The sequence below is a fragment of the Dromiciops gliroides genome, chromosome 4, assembly GCF_019393635.1.
Source record: "Dromiciops gliroides isolate mDroGli1 chromosome 4, mDroGli1.pri, whole genome shotgun sequence".
NCBI classification, from domain to species: domain Eukaryota; kingdom Metazoa; phylum Chordata; class Mammalia; order Microbiotheria; family Microbiotheriidae; genus Dromiciops; species Dromiciops gliroides.
Genome location: NC_057864.1, coordinates 239,220,122 through 239,234,497, shown reverse-complemented (window position 1 = coordinate 239,234,497; position 14,376 = coordinate 239,220,122). Strand labels below are relative to the sequence as shown.

The 14,376-nt window shown below is 45.4% G+C and overlaps 2 protein-coding genes across 3 annotated transcripts; both read right to left on the bottom strand.

The window, feature by feature from the left end:
* Nucleotides 1-98: 98 nt before the first annotated feature.
* Nucleotides 99-7,320, bottom strand: FLOT1 (flotillin 1). 2 transcript variants are annotated; one of them, XM_044000985.1, is made up of 13 exons: nt 7,142-7,320; nt 6,683-6,739; nt 5,460-5,535; nt 5,283-5,373; nt 4,852-4,995; nt 4,548-4,667; nt 4,336-4,431; nt 3,637-3,789; nt 1,827-2,008; nt 1,621-1,666; nt 1,370-1,507; nt 667-831; nt 99-418 (listed from the first exon to the last, which is right to left on the bottom strand). In XM_044000985.1, the coding sequence occupies exons 2-13, from the start codon at nt 6,723-6,725 to the stop codon at nt 410-412; spliced, it is 1,263 nt and encodes a 420-aa protein (XP_043856920.1). In that variant the 5' UTR covers nt 6,726-6,739; nt 7,142-7,320; the 3' UTR covers nt 99-409. The 2 variants fall into 2 exon arrangements, with proteins under 2 accessions (XP_043856920.1, XP_043856921.1); XM_044000986.1 differs by lacking the exon at nt 7,142-7,320 and adding an exon at nt 6,860-7,023.
* A 1,848-nt stretch (nt 7,321-9,168) lies between these two features.
* On the bottom strand, nt 9,169-10,592 carry IER3 (immediate early response 3). The gene is made up of 2 exons (XM_044000990.1): nt 10,319-10,592; nt 9,169-10,185 (listed from the first exon to the last, which is right to left on the bottom strand). The coding sequence occupies exons 1-2, from the start codon at nt 10,529-10,531 to the stop codon at nt 9,937-9,939; spliced, it is 462 nt and encodes a 153-aa protein (XP_043856925.1). The 5' UTR covers nt 10,532-10,592; the 3' UTR covers nt 9,169-9,936.
* Nucleotides 10,593-14,376: the final 3,784 nt, after the last annotated feature.

Genomic DNA, 14,376 nt, shown 5'->3' with positions numbered 1-14,376 from the left:
GATTCGATGAAACCCATGTTCACCTTTACCTCCCTTCCAAAACTAAACTATATGCTAGATTATTCATTAAAGAAAAAGTGAGGAAAAAAGGCCAGAACTCAGGCAGACAATCATTTAATTAGATGGTTAAATAAGTGTTCATTGGGAAGTAGGTAGTCATCAGCTTGGGATAGGACAGCTCCTGGCAGTGTGGGGTTGGGAATGGGGAGCAGCCCCCCACAAGGCACAGGCAAATGAGCAGAAAGGTCTGAAGGACCCCAATGTGGAAGAAAGTGGGGCCAGTCAGACTGGGGTAGAACAGAAGCCAGGACTTGGTTGGGGAAATTTCACATACAGGTTGACTGGTGCACAAGGGAATAGGAATTTAATCTACCCTCTTTTTTGTTGTTGCTCCCAAAACTGGCTTGTTCTAATTTACCTGAAGGAAGAGGAAAAAGGAGGGATTAGCTAAGACCCAGGCTTGTTGATCCATAAGAAACCCAGAAATTCGTTCCCAACTTTAGACTCTAGCCACTCATTGTCATTGCTGATACCCTGGAGACTCAATCCCTTCTTTAGGGAAAAAGCAATATCACAGTTAACTACATGGTTTAGGCTAGAACCCAGGTCTCCTGACCAGATTGCCTATGGACAGACACTCCTACAACCCCAGTGCACGCTTCTTACCTGGGAAATGCTGACACCTGTGAGCTTCTCCACACAGTTTGGCAGGTGGCTTAGGATGTCCAATACTTCCCCAGTCACTTTGGCAGCCCCCAGTGTACCTCCCCCACTAGATATCAGTGTGATCTTTTTGGCAGAACTTAGAGGACCACTGATCTCTTCTGCCACCTGGATGGAAGAAGAAAGACCTGTTCTTGATGCCTTTACTCTCCAAGAATTCAATTTCTAACCTGAGTTCTTGATCCCCACCTCTTTCCAGGCTACAATCCAGGCACCTCCCTACCCAAAATAATTTTTTTTTTGGTTGGGCAATGAGGGTTAAGTGACTTGCCAAAAGGTCACACAGCTAGTGTCAAGTGTCTGAGGCCGGATTTGAACTCCGGTCCTCCTGACTCCAGGGCTGGTGTTTTATCCACTGTGCCACCTAGCTGCCCCCCTCCCCAAATCATTCTTACTAGTTCTCACCATGCTTTATGAAACCCTAGTCCAGTACACATTTTAGTAAACATTTAGTAAATGTTGGTTTTGTTAAGCTGCTTCTTGATCTGATTTCTCCATTTTCTGGTTTTATCCTTAGTTTTGGCGAGTCTTCCCTATCTCACCAACCCAGACCCTTGTCTTGGGTTCCCAACATATACTCATTACTCTCCCTTCTTTTTTTCCACTAAATTCCTAGAAATCACCCAGCCCAAACCCAAATCCAAACCTGGGGCAGTTTCTCTAGCAACATGTCCAGTTGGGCAGCCTCCTGATATAACTGAAAGGCCTCTGCCTTCTTTGCCATCTGCTCTGCCTCTGCCCGGGCCCGGACCCCTATAGCATAGGCTTCTGCTTCTCCCCGTATCTGTGGAGACATGAGATTTTGTTTGGGGACAAAAGAGAAGACTAGTCAGTGCTGGGGAGAAGACTCTCCCAGTAGTTGATCCATTCTTTCCCTATCCCTATCCCTTGACTGACCCGAATTGACTCAGCTTCAGCCTCTGCTTGCATAATCAGCTGGGACCTGAGAAAGAAAAGGGGAAAAAGCTGTGGGGTAGGGGGTGTTTGCTCCTCTCTAATACTGGAAATGATCGGGCTTTTCTTGATAAGGCAATCCAGGGTATAGAAGAACAAATCTTCCCCAAGATTGCAGAGGCCTCGAAGTGAGGAAGTGGGCCCCTTACCTCTCCGCTTCAGCTAGTTTTTCTAATCGGTATCTGTCAGCCTCTGAGGGCTTCTTCACACGAGCTTCCAGCTCCTTCTCTCGACGAGTTATCTCCTGTTCTTGCAATGCCACCTGCTGGGCCCGCTCTACCACCTGTACCTGTACTCGCTGCTCCTCTATATGCTGCTTTGTCTTTGCCACCTGGATGAATTAGGGACCAGAAGTCCATCAGATACATTGAGCCAGAAAGTACTGTTCAAGATACCAAGAATAAGAGTATGATGGTTAGGATTAATGTAATAATAGCCACATAAGGTTAGACTCCCCCCCCATATTCTTCTGTTTTTAATAAGGATTTTATCTTTCTTTCTTTCTTTTTTTTTTTTGCAGAGCAATGAGGGTTAAGTGACTTGCCCAGGGTCACACATCTAGTAAGTGTCAAGTGTCTAAGGCTGGATTTGAACTCAGGTACTCCTGAATCCAAGGTTGGTGCTTTATCCACTGCGCCACTTAGCTGCCCCTTTAATAAGGATTTTAAAAGATAAAGTATGTAGGGAGGGCCTTATTGGGTTCCCCTCAACCCCAATGTTTAGTAGGACTTTTCCTAAAAATATTCCTAACTCCCTTAATACTCCAAATTGGACTATTATCCATGAATACTGGCCCATAGTAGCATTGCAGTAGTCTAGCACTACTTTCTAATGAGTCTTCCTGTTTCCATTCTCCACGCTCCACTATACTTCAGATTAATTTTCCTTTTATAGATCCAGTCATATCACTCAGCGCAAAGATCTTGTAGCCCCCTAATAAATAAAGTTGTCATTTTTTGTCTGGCATTCAAGGCTCCCTTCACCTGGTGCCAGCCTTATTTTGACTGCTTTTTGTAACCCCCTTTCTGATAAACACACTGCACTACCACACACCTAGAATATCCTCTCTCCCCATTTTTGCCTAGCCATCCTTTAAAACCTAAATGAACGCTACCTCCTCCAAAGTCTTCCCTGCTACCTTATTGGTAATGACAACCCTCAGACCTCACAAAGCCTTTTGTTCTGCCACTCTCTAATGATAATATACAATATTACTTGTTTGTGTCTTATTCCCCTCCCCTTGCAACTAAGTTCCACTAAACCAGAAACTATTGTTCTAAATGTTGTATCACTTCCCTCAGTACAATGATCTGTACACAATAAGCACTTAATAAATCTTGATGGTTAAATGAGAAAACACATCTAAACTTTTTAGAAATGGTTTGTTTTCAGCCCATACTACTGGTTGGCCTATGGCATTCCACTACCCACCTGCCAAGTTCTTTCTTTACTGGGCCCTAAACTTACCTTTTTCAAGAGTTAACTATGTGCAGAATGCCAGACTTGGTTATGCTTTGATATCTTGTATCATCAGCCATAATCACTATATAAAGGGCTTTGTTTAACTGTTTGGGAAAGTGGATTTTTTAGAGGCCAGAGTTTCTATTTTTAACAATATTGTGTCTTGTAGACAAAGTATCAATTTTAAAAAATTGTTACCCCCCCCCAACAAAACAAAAAAACCCCCAATACCTATCTCTTTTCCCTTCCCCCATATCCTTCAAGGTTACAGCCTTTGTTTATGTGTCCCTCCCCTCCAATTAACCTTTGTCTTTCTGATACTTTTAGTATTATGGCAAAGATAGGGAAGGCAGGTGAAACTTGGGAAATCAGAGAGAGTATTAAAAAGAAAAATGTCCAAACAGGGAAGGCCAGCAAACGAAAAAGAAAGAGTCAGAATTGGAATTAGGAAGTCAGGGTTTAAGTCAGGCACTGAAGCCTTGCATGGGTGCCTCTGACCTGCAGTTGGTAGGCCAGGTCAGCCTGTGCACGTCGGGTGTTGACCTCAATGTCATAAACAGCCTTCTTCAGCTCATAGTCTCTTTGTGCCTTGGCCATCTCGATCTCACTCACGTACTGAGCAGATACCTTCTGTTGTTTTGCTTTTGCCTCCTGTTGGAGCAGAAGTCACTGTCAAGATAAGTGTGTTTCTGGGATGATGTTTCCTGTGTGTCCTAGAGTAAGTTACAACCTCTTTGAGTCTCAGTTTCCTCATCTGGAAAGTCTCTAAGGTCATTTCCAGCTCTAGATCCTTTGACTAAAAAGTGAGAACACCTAAAAATATATTCAGATCACCCCACCTCCCCGGGTCCTCACTCTGGCTTCCTACCAGCCTCTTCAAACGAATTCTACTCACTTACCTTCATTCCCCTGAACTGAGCCACAAAATATACCATAATATCTTAGAACTGGTGGGAACATTAGAGGTCAAGTAATCCAAACTCCCCCCTTCCCTCCCTTTTTAAAGATGAGGACACTGAGGTCCAGAGAAGTAAAGTAATTTATCTAAGTTCACATAGCTAGTAAGTGGCAAAGCCAGGGATTAATTTAGATTTTCTGATTTCAAGTCCAGTGCTTTTTCCATGACATCATGCTAGCTCACATATGGCAAATATTTGCTAACTGACTGAACCCAATCTCTTTCTCTGCCCATCTCACCTGTATCCCAGCATCTCTTTTGGCCTCAGCTTCTCCAATACGTGCATCTTTCTGGACCTGAGCTGTTCGAGCCTTCCCCAGGGAGTGCAGATAATCCTGTGGGAAAGAAACGTTGGGCTATAGATACTGGACGCCTAAATCCTCTTGCAAGGAAGGGGGGAAACAGGAGCTAAGAAGGAGGGAAGAAGCTGATGGTTGGGCTTCTGGCTCACCTGGTCATCATGAATATCCTTGAGTGTGTAGCTAACAACACTGATGCCCATGTTGACGAGGTCAGATGAAGCTACTTTGAACACTTGCTCTGAAAATTTCTGGCGATCCTTATAGATCTCCTAGAGGGCACACGGGACAAATAAAGTAATTTAAAATCTCTGTGTCATCACCTTTTTGTCCCCAAGCCCTACTTCTTTTCTACCAGGTCTCACATCCTCAGTTCTTCAGAACCCATCCATGTAGCTTTCCCAGACCCATCTCTTCTTCAGTTTCTATATCCCTTCTTCCTAATATATCTCTCACCTCTACTGTCATGTGGGCCATGATTGCCCTCTGGTGGCCCTCCAATGTCTCCAGTGCAATGTGGGCAATTTCACCCTCAGTCTTCCCTAGGAACATCTGACAGGCAGCAGCCAACATCTCTTTGTTCTGGCCTTGGATCTTCACCTGGGGAAAGAGAGGTTTGTTAGGAAGATTGGGGGGAGTATAACTTCCCTCTCCAGGGAGAGATGTGAAGAAAAGGAAGACAAAGTTTCTTATATCCAGGGAGAAAAGAGAGAATCTATAGAATGCTGGTAGGAAAATAGGGTGGAGGAACAGTTGCTATTGGGAGAAAGTTCTTATTTTCAGAAAGGAGCAGGAAGAAGATTCTGGGGGGGTTGGGAGAGAGGGAGAGAGAAAAAGACAGAGATGGATGGGCTAAAAGTTTCAAAGAAGTAGGCTCACACCCTCACCTGGGCAATGCCAGTAACTGATATGGGAACCCCATGACGAGTATAGACCTTCTCACTCTTGACATTGAGGGTCAGTGTGTTGAGGGAGATTCTGGAGAAAGAAAGTAGGGCTATGAGGAATAGAAGAAAGGATAGAGAATTTAATGCTCCTCTTTCTGCAATCCCCTTCTCACCTACCTCCTGATCTGCTGGATACAGGGCACAACAAAGACCCGACCTCCTGCCACCATGACAGGGGGGCTTCTGCAGAAACCTGCAAGAGTAGAGGACAATAAGCAGAAGAGCTAATGGTGAAAGACAAAGCTAATATATAGGAGACTGAGGAGCAGGTGGAAGGAAGGGATTATCTATATTAGAGGGAAAATAGACCTGTGGGAAGGGTAGAGCAGTCAAGAGTTGTGGGAGGGAAGCTAGATGTGAAGTGTTATGAACCCAGGCCACCCCAGAAGTTGTCCAGGGAGATCAAGGAACCTTCTCCTTGAGAAACTAAACCAAAGGACAGACACATCTTGTTTTTTTGTTCGTTTGTTTTTGGGTGAGGCAATTGGGGTTAAGTGACTTGCCCAGGGTCACACAGCTAGTAAGTGTTAAGTGTCTGAGGCCGAATTTGAACTCAGGTCCTCCTGACTCCAGGACCAGTGCTCTATCTATTGCACCACCTAGCTGCCCCTGGACAGACACGTGTAAAGAGATAAGTGGCACCTGATCAGGACTGAGCTAGCTCCAGGACAACCACCCTTCATTCCAGTCTCCCCCACACCTGGGGAGATAAGATTAGGTGTTTCTGCTGCCTTTGTGGCATGAGGAGAGAGATGGCTTGAGAGATCTGCAGCTGCCCCTCACCCAACTTCCCCCAGCCACCACCAGTGGGGGATGGTCCTCCCCCAATAAGGGAACTTTCCACAGTCAGATGATCACCCCCATCAGTCCTCTATAAAAGTATCTGCCTGTCTCCTGCTAGAGGAGATAGGTATCTCAGAGCCACTCTCCGTGCTATACCTTCTCCCCATGAAAAGTCCAAGGATTTCTCTCTTGGTTTCCTTTCCCTAGAACCCTAAATAAACTATTAATTCTAATTGATTTGTGTGCAAGAGGGTGTAATTCTTTAAAGAGGAATTCCTAAGGACCCCTACTCCGAACTCCTATCCTAAATCCTAACTCCTATCCCAAACCCCCACCTATTTCCCCATAACATGAAGAAAATTAAATTTGCAAAGGTAGAGAAAGCAAGGAATCACAGATGCTTTGGAAGTCTTAAATTAGCCGAGGGAACTGAGCTAGGCATTGTGTGTGTCTGTGTGCGTGTGGGTGTTGTGTGGGGGTTAATAAGGTTGGGGAGTGGTCGAATTTATGGTTGCTTTGGAGGATCTGGACCGGGAGGGAAGGGTAATAACACTTACCCGAGACCACCATAGCCTCATTTGGACCACAAGTGAAAAACATGCTTCAGGGAGGGGCTAGAATGGGAAGGGAAGACATGATTTTTAGGGGTCAGCAAGGGAAAAGATGGAGCTTCCACGGCTCGGCCCCGCCCACCCCACCCCCTCCACCCACCCCCACCCCTCCTTCACAGTCACCTTTTTCCAGTCTCCGTAGCCCACTTTAGTGTTGTAGCATCTCTACGGATTCCTAGGTTTTAACCAGATTCCACTCAACCCCCACCTTTCGACCTAAGCCCCATTACTGCAACCGTCCCCCCAACACGCGCGCACACGGACGCACACACAACCCTACACACGCACACACACAAACACAGACGCACACACACAAACACAGGCGCACACGCGCGCGCGGACTGGACGCCAGGCATATCTCTACGCCCCCGGCTTCGCCTGGGTCCCCTGCTTCCCAGCCCTCACCTCCTCTAGGGCTGCAGGGTACGTGGCCCCGGGGGCTAAGGGGAGGTGGCTCGAGGAACGGAGGCCCCGGGTCTGCTCTCGCCTACGGGTAACCAGGCAGGCTGTGGCTCCCTCGGTGCCAGCACTTCCTCCCCTCCCCTGCCGATTCCCCAAGGCCAACCGCGCCCTGTAGCTGCCGCAGAGCCGGGATCCCGCCCCCGGCATTTGACCAACCTCCCCTCCGTCCCCACCGCCCGCGAGGCTCCGCCCCTTTCCCGGCAGCTCCCGCGTGCCTCCTCTGCTGCGGCATCAACAAGCTGCTGCTGCTGTAGGAGGGAAGCGGGGAACTGCTGAGGTGGGTGGGCATCCGGGCTTCTCTGCCCATCCCGCCCCCTGCTCTTTTTCGGCCTTTCCTGGACTCTTGCCTTCTGCCCCTTTTCACCCCTGTGCACCCGGGCAAGTCGCCGCCCCGAGGATGTTGCTCCATCCTGGGCTTGCCTGGTGTCAGTAACCATGTGTGATCATATCCGGCTTTCGCAAATGGGTCCAGGCAGAATTCTTTTTTTTTTTTTCCTTTCTCTGAAGGAGAGAGGTTGTTAAGAGTGCAGACACCCGAGTTCAGGCTGCAGAACAAGTGATAGTGTAACCCTCAGCCTGTTCAGTTTTTCCAGCTCTTGGCACAGTCCTTGACTCACAGCAAGAGATAAATAAAGACTTCTTCACTTGACTTCTTAGATCACTTGATCGGATCTCTCCTTTACCTTTATGGTCAGTCAGGACCATAGGAGCCAGGCATTTACCCGAGTGCTGGAGATACAAAGAAAGGCCCTCAAGGAACAAAAATCATATAAATAAAGATTCCATTTACAGTGTAAACAGAAGGTACTCGAAGAGGGAAGGCAATGTGAGAGGAAGACTCAGAAACACTCGCTTTTACTTTGCACTGGACTCCTTTTTGTCTCAATTAGACTGGACTCGCCTTGAGTTCCTGGACTCTGTTCCTGGAATCTTTTAACTCCCAAGGGCACTAGCCTTGCTAAATAAATGTCCCTCATCGACTTTGATGCGAGTTCTCTATCTCTTCCATGGATCTGTTTTCCGATTTAATGAATCAGGAGTTGGCTGCGATGGATCTGAAAGGTCCCTTCCAGCTCAGCTTGAGTACATGAGAAGAAATTATAGTTGGAGGTCAGCAGGGACCTTAGGATGTCCAGGAACTAAGGGAATCATAAGGTTAAAGATTTAGAGCTGAAAGGGACCTTGAAGGATATTGAATCTAACCCTCTCATTTTATAGAATAGGACATGAGGCCCAGAGATGATCTCTAATTTATCCTGTATATATCTTCTTGGTGGTACATTTGCTTGCTGTCTCCTCCATTACACTGCAGGGAATGGTTTGTTATTTGTTTTTTTTTTTTGTTTTCGCCCTTCTTTGTATCCCTCATTGCCTGGTTAATAGGTGATATCTAAATGTTTAAGCTGACCAGAGAGGTTAAATGCTAGACCAAGGTCACCCAGCTAGCATTTTATAGAACCAGTATTGAAGCCAGGTCTGCTACATTGGACTCCACAAGTCCAATAATAGTTTTTTTATTCCACTGAAATACATTTTATCCTCACAATAATTGAGGTAAGTAGTGAAAGTATCATTAATTACCATTTCACAGATTTGATCCAGTGATTTCATCAGTTTAGGGAACTCCAGGCATGGCAATTCCCTCCATGAACAGAAGTGGGCAACTTAACTGGGAGCATTGAGCTTAAATGACTTTCAAAGTGGCACAGCTGGTATATCAGATGCAGTACCTTCACTAACCCAGGTCTTCTTGACACCAAGGTTTTGCCTGAATCTATTTTTCCCAGCTGCCTCTCATTCCCATTTTACAGATTGGAAAAATAAGGTTGTGAGAAATTAAAGTGACATTTCCAAAATCAAACAACTGGGAAAAGAACCTGGTCTTATTCCAACTCCAGTCCTCTTTGCATTATATCAAGCTGCTATTCTCTAAAGGAAAGAAGAACCAGCCTCAAGACACAGACAAAAGGTTGGTTTCCAGCAGTAAAATCAATTTTATTGGCTGTTCATAGAACATACAAGGCAACAGACCCACCCCACACCCCAGCCCCTTGGGGGCAGTTTCTGAGTAAAAGGTGGTCAACAAACCCTTTAGCCCTTATGGGGACCTCACATAGTAGGCCCCATTGAGTTGAGATATGTGTGTGGGGATGGTGGTGGATATTGTCACCCCTAAAGGTACTATCCCTATTGCTATCACTAGTCTTTCTTTACCAAAGCCCTCCCTTGATTCAGTTCCCCAGTCCCAGTCACCCATCACCTTCCAATTTCTGTTAATTCCTTTTCCAGGCTTTCTCCCCGCCCTCAGCTCAGCAGCTCACTAGATTATCTCAATAAATAAAACAAAAACAAAACTTCATTGCAGAAAGTTGGAGGCACATCTCTCCTCTACAACATATAAATTAAAATAAATACTACATATAACCTTCTCCCACCACCACCACCCGCCACCCCTGGTGGGATGGTACATAAATAAAGACTGTATATAAATATTATTACTTAGGAATAACCAGAAATAAATTAATGTCTTTTCTCCCTTGCAGCAAAGATAGCAGGAAAAGTCTCTCTCTCCCCTCCATTTACTCTAGCTCAGGGACTTAGGCTCCTGTGGCATTGATGTCATTCTTTGGTTTTAGTGTTCTAAATTGGAGAGTGCCCCAGGCCCGGTCTCAGCTCGGCATAACCCTTCCGTACCCCTCTGTGTTTCTTTTTGGTTTTGCTTGGGGCAGGGTTGTGGCTTAGAAGGCTGCCGGGTGCTGTTGGATGAAGGCGCTGATGTCCACGGAGTAGTCCGGAGGCTCAGAGGTCAAGTTCTGGGACTCCACAACTGGGGGCGCTGGAGTGGGGTCGTTGGCGGGTTCTTCCAGCACTGGAGGTGCTGGACCTCCCTCCTCGGCCATCAAAATCTGACAAAAGACAACAGTGAGGAGGAGGAAGAGGAGCCGTCTGGCCGGATTGGGGTCCTCTGCAGGCAGCTGGCGTCGAACCTAAGAAAGAATGTTGCAAAGTAGTAAGAAAAGGACCCTAAGTGGTCCCTGGGACCAAAGAGCCAGGTCCTGTGGCCCCACTCTGGCCTTCCAGTTCTCCCCACTTTCTAGGTCTTGGAGATGAAACACTCACCATTCGAGGGTAGAGGACCCTGCGGCTGCGCTTCCGAATGACCCGGTGGGAGATGCTGGAGCGGGCGGGTCGGTAAGTAGCAGGCTCCGGGAGGGGGTCGAAAGTAAAGATCTCCGGCCCGGACCTTCTCCGGGGCCCAGGGCTGGGGAGAGGGTCCGGGGTCGGCGCCAGGCTGACGGGAGCAGCAGGGACGGAGCCTCGGTTATGACACATGATGCACAGAGCTGGAGCCTGGAATGGGCACTGTGCTTTAAGCCGAGCTAGTTATGGGGCAGGCTGGCCAGGACCGCCCCCACCATATCTTAGCGCTATTGGGTGACGGGGCAAAAGCAGGAGGAGACAAGGGAAATTCCTACGGGTTAGGCAAGGCGGAGCGGTGGGGGTGGGGGGTGGGGTAGAGAAGCCAGCCTATGCAATACTGGGCACCCTCAGTGGGAGGGGGATGTGGGGGAAGCTGAGGGCATAGTCAGCTGGGCTGGAAGGTGGGTGTGGGCACGTCCCGACATGTGGCTTCCACAAGAATTTAAAGAAAAATGCATAGTCGTGTATACACACGTAGTCAGCTCAGTCATTATGGAGAATTACAAAATCGGAGAATTTAAAAGTTGGAAGGGGCCCCGGCAGCCATCTAATCTAACACATAAGCAAAACAATCTCCACTGTAAAATAGCTGACCACCCTCTACTTGAAAACTTCCAAGAAGGGGGGACCCATCGCCATCTTTCATCTTAAGGCTGCCAGTGCACGTTTGGATAGCTCTAATTATTGGCAAGTTTTTTCCCCGACATGGAGCTTAAACCTGCTGCTTTACAGTTTCCACCCATTACTACTGGCTGTGCCCTCTGGGATCCAACAAATTAAGTTTAATCTTTCTGCCACATGAAAATCTTTTGAATACTTGGAGGCACTTGCCATCTTCCCCCCCCCCCCAATCTTTTTTCTCCATGCTAAATACTCTTAGTGCTTTCAACCAATCCTCCTACCACCTGGTTGTCTTCTATTGTATACTTTACAGTTTATCCAGGAGAATAGTAGGACTATGGCCTCCTTTGTCTACACTTCTTTGTACTACTTCTTCTGTGAATACAGCCTTAAATTTTTCAATGTCAAAGGAGGGGATCCCCATGTGTAGTTTTCCCTCTTCTGTTTATATACTATGTGTTTACGTTCTTCGGTTAACTTATTGAGTACTATATTTGATGTTGAGGGGGATCCAGAAACAGCATGATACAGTGATGGAAACAGTACTACGTTAGAAGTGGAGATCTAGATTTTCTGCTATTTACTTGCCTATATAACCCTGGATAAGTAATTTCTCTCTGCATTTCAATTTCTGCCTTTTGAAAAAATGAAAGAACTGGACTAAGTGATTTCTAAGGGGAGAGGAGGGAGCATGACATCTTGAGATTTGGAATCAGAAGATTTCAGTTTGAATCCTGCCTCTGCTATATCTATTCTCCTGTTGGACCTTGGACCTTGGATCAGTGATTTAACCTCTCTGGACCTCAATTTTCTCATCTATAAAATGAGGTAGTTGAATAAGATAGTTTCTAAAGTTCCTTCTAGCTCTGTATCAATGATACAACACCTTCTAAGTCTAAATTCTATGATCCTATGTAATACAATATGATACATATTCTATCCTCTTGAGGGAGATATGATATACATGTAATTATAAAAACAAGGCCATATAAGATAGGTGTACATAATAGACATAAGCCTATGGAATATATGTGTGCATGTGTTTGGTTTCCGTCAGTGTAAGCAAGTATATTTACTTTCCGGCTCTAGGATGAGTCTGATGGAAACAGATGGACAAAGACTTTTCTATGTTTTCTTGAATTTTATTGCTGGTCAGAGCAAGTGGCGTAAAGATGTATGATATGTGAGGGGCACAACGGCTGACTGTTTCCCTATACACATTTTTTGCTTTGGTGTTTCTCCATTTTTGTTTCTGCTCACTGTCTCTGAGTTTCTCTGCATATTTGTGAATCTAGTCTATATCTCTGTGTGCTTCTCAGGGTGCCTGCTAGATGTTATTGTTTTCTAGGTTTCATACAAACCATATTCCTGTGTCTTTTCCCAGTGCTTACTCTGGTCCACAAGTCTGTCTGTATCTGTGCATTTCATTGGCTCTGTTTATACCAATGTTGGTGATATTTGTTCTGCTTTACTCTGTCCTTGTTAGACTACATCTGGAGTACTGTGTTAAGTGCTCAATGCCACAGTTTAAGAACACTGAAAAATTTGGAGGATATTCAGAGAGAACCAACTAGGATAGGGAAGGGACTTGAGTCCGTGTTATATGAGCACTGGTTGAAGAAAATGGGAATGTTTAGCCTGGAGAAGAGGAGATGGGGGTGGAGGTGGGGGGCATGATAGCTAGATATCTTCAAGTATTTGAAAGGCTATCATGTGGAGAAGAGATTAGATTTGTTCTGATTGGCCCCAGAGAGCAGGACCAGGAACTGTGGATAGAAGTTGTAGAGAGGTAAAATTAGACTTGATGTCAGGAAAAACTTCCTAATAATTAAAGCTGTCCAAAAAGTTCAATGGATTGAATATAGAGGTGATGGGCTCTCCCTCCTTGGCAGTTTCTAAGCAGAGGCTGAGTGGCTTTTTCTTGGGTGTATACTTTAGCAGGGGATTCTTTTCAGGTATGTGTTAAGCTAGATGGCAGATGAAGTCTCTTCAGACTCACCAATCCTGTGATTTTGTAAAAAACAAACAATAGCAACATTAATAGTAACTAGTTAGATCACACCTGGAGCATTCCAAGCTGGTTATCATATTTCAGGAGGGATATTGACAAGCTGCAGTACACAGAAAGATGATGGAGGCTGGCATGAATACTCAAAACCATGTCCTATGGGAAATGACTGAAAGAACTGGGGAAGTCCATCCTAGAGAAGAGAACTGGCTTAGAGGAGACATCATTTCTGTCTTCAACGGCCAGGAGGTGTGTCATCTGGAAGAAGGATTGAATGAATTTTGTGTAGCTTCTGAGGGTAGAGTTAGAATCAATGAGTGGGAGTTGTGAGTGGAATAAATAGAAAGAAAATGCGAGGGGTAGCTAGGTGGCACAGTGGATAGAGCACCGGCCCTGGAGTCAGGAGTACCTGAGTTCAAATTCGGCCTCAGACACTTAACACTTGCTGGCTGTGTGACCCTGGACAAGTCACTTAACCCCAATTGCTTCACAAAAAAAAAAAAGAAAAAGAAAATGCGAGGGAGGCAACTAAACAAGAACAATGCATCTAGAAGTATGTGAATGAAAGAAAGAAGGAATGAAGGAAAGCTAAGATGTTTGACATTTTTTCTTACTTTAAGATGTTATGTGTAATTTGGGAGAGTTAGCACCCTGGAAGATTTACTGATCTGTAAAGAGAGAATGTTAATACTATGGATGACAGAGTCAGGATCCAAAATGATCTTAAAAGATTGAAACAATGGGTCAGACCTAACCAGATGACATTCAATAGACATGAATATAAAGTCCTACTTGTAGGTATTAAAGAATCAACTCCACAAATATAGGGAAATGGGTGAGGCAGAACAGAAAGGTGGCTTGCTAACAATTCATATGAAAAAGATCTAGGAGTGTGTGTGGATGTGTGTGTGCGCGCGCATGCGCTTCAAGTTCTATGAGTTACCATAGGTTAGTAAAAAGAGCTCTGGACTTAAAAGTACAATCCTGATCTCTGCCTCATATAACTCTTAAAGTCACTACCTCTTTGAGCCTGAGCTTTCCTATCTGTGAAATAAAGGGGTTTGACTAGATGACCTCTAAGGTTTCTTCTTGGTCTAGAATCCTGTGATTCTATATGGCAGATGACCTTACCAATTATCCTAAGTGTCCATTAATGGAGCCAGCTGCTTTAGGAGGTTTTATTAGGCATTAATCAATTAGAGACAGAGCTAGGACAAGGTCATTTGGGCAAGATTTGAAAACCCCAGTTTTCCCCTGCATTTGAAAACTGCACTCCTGTGTTTTATATACCATCATGGGAAGTTTTCAGTCTTTATTAAAACATCTGGAAATAGATTTATTTATTTTA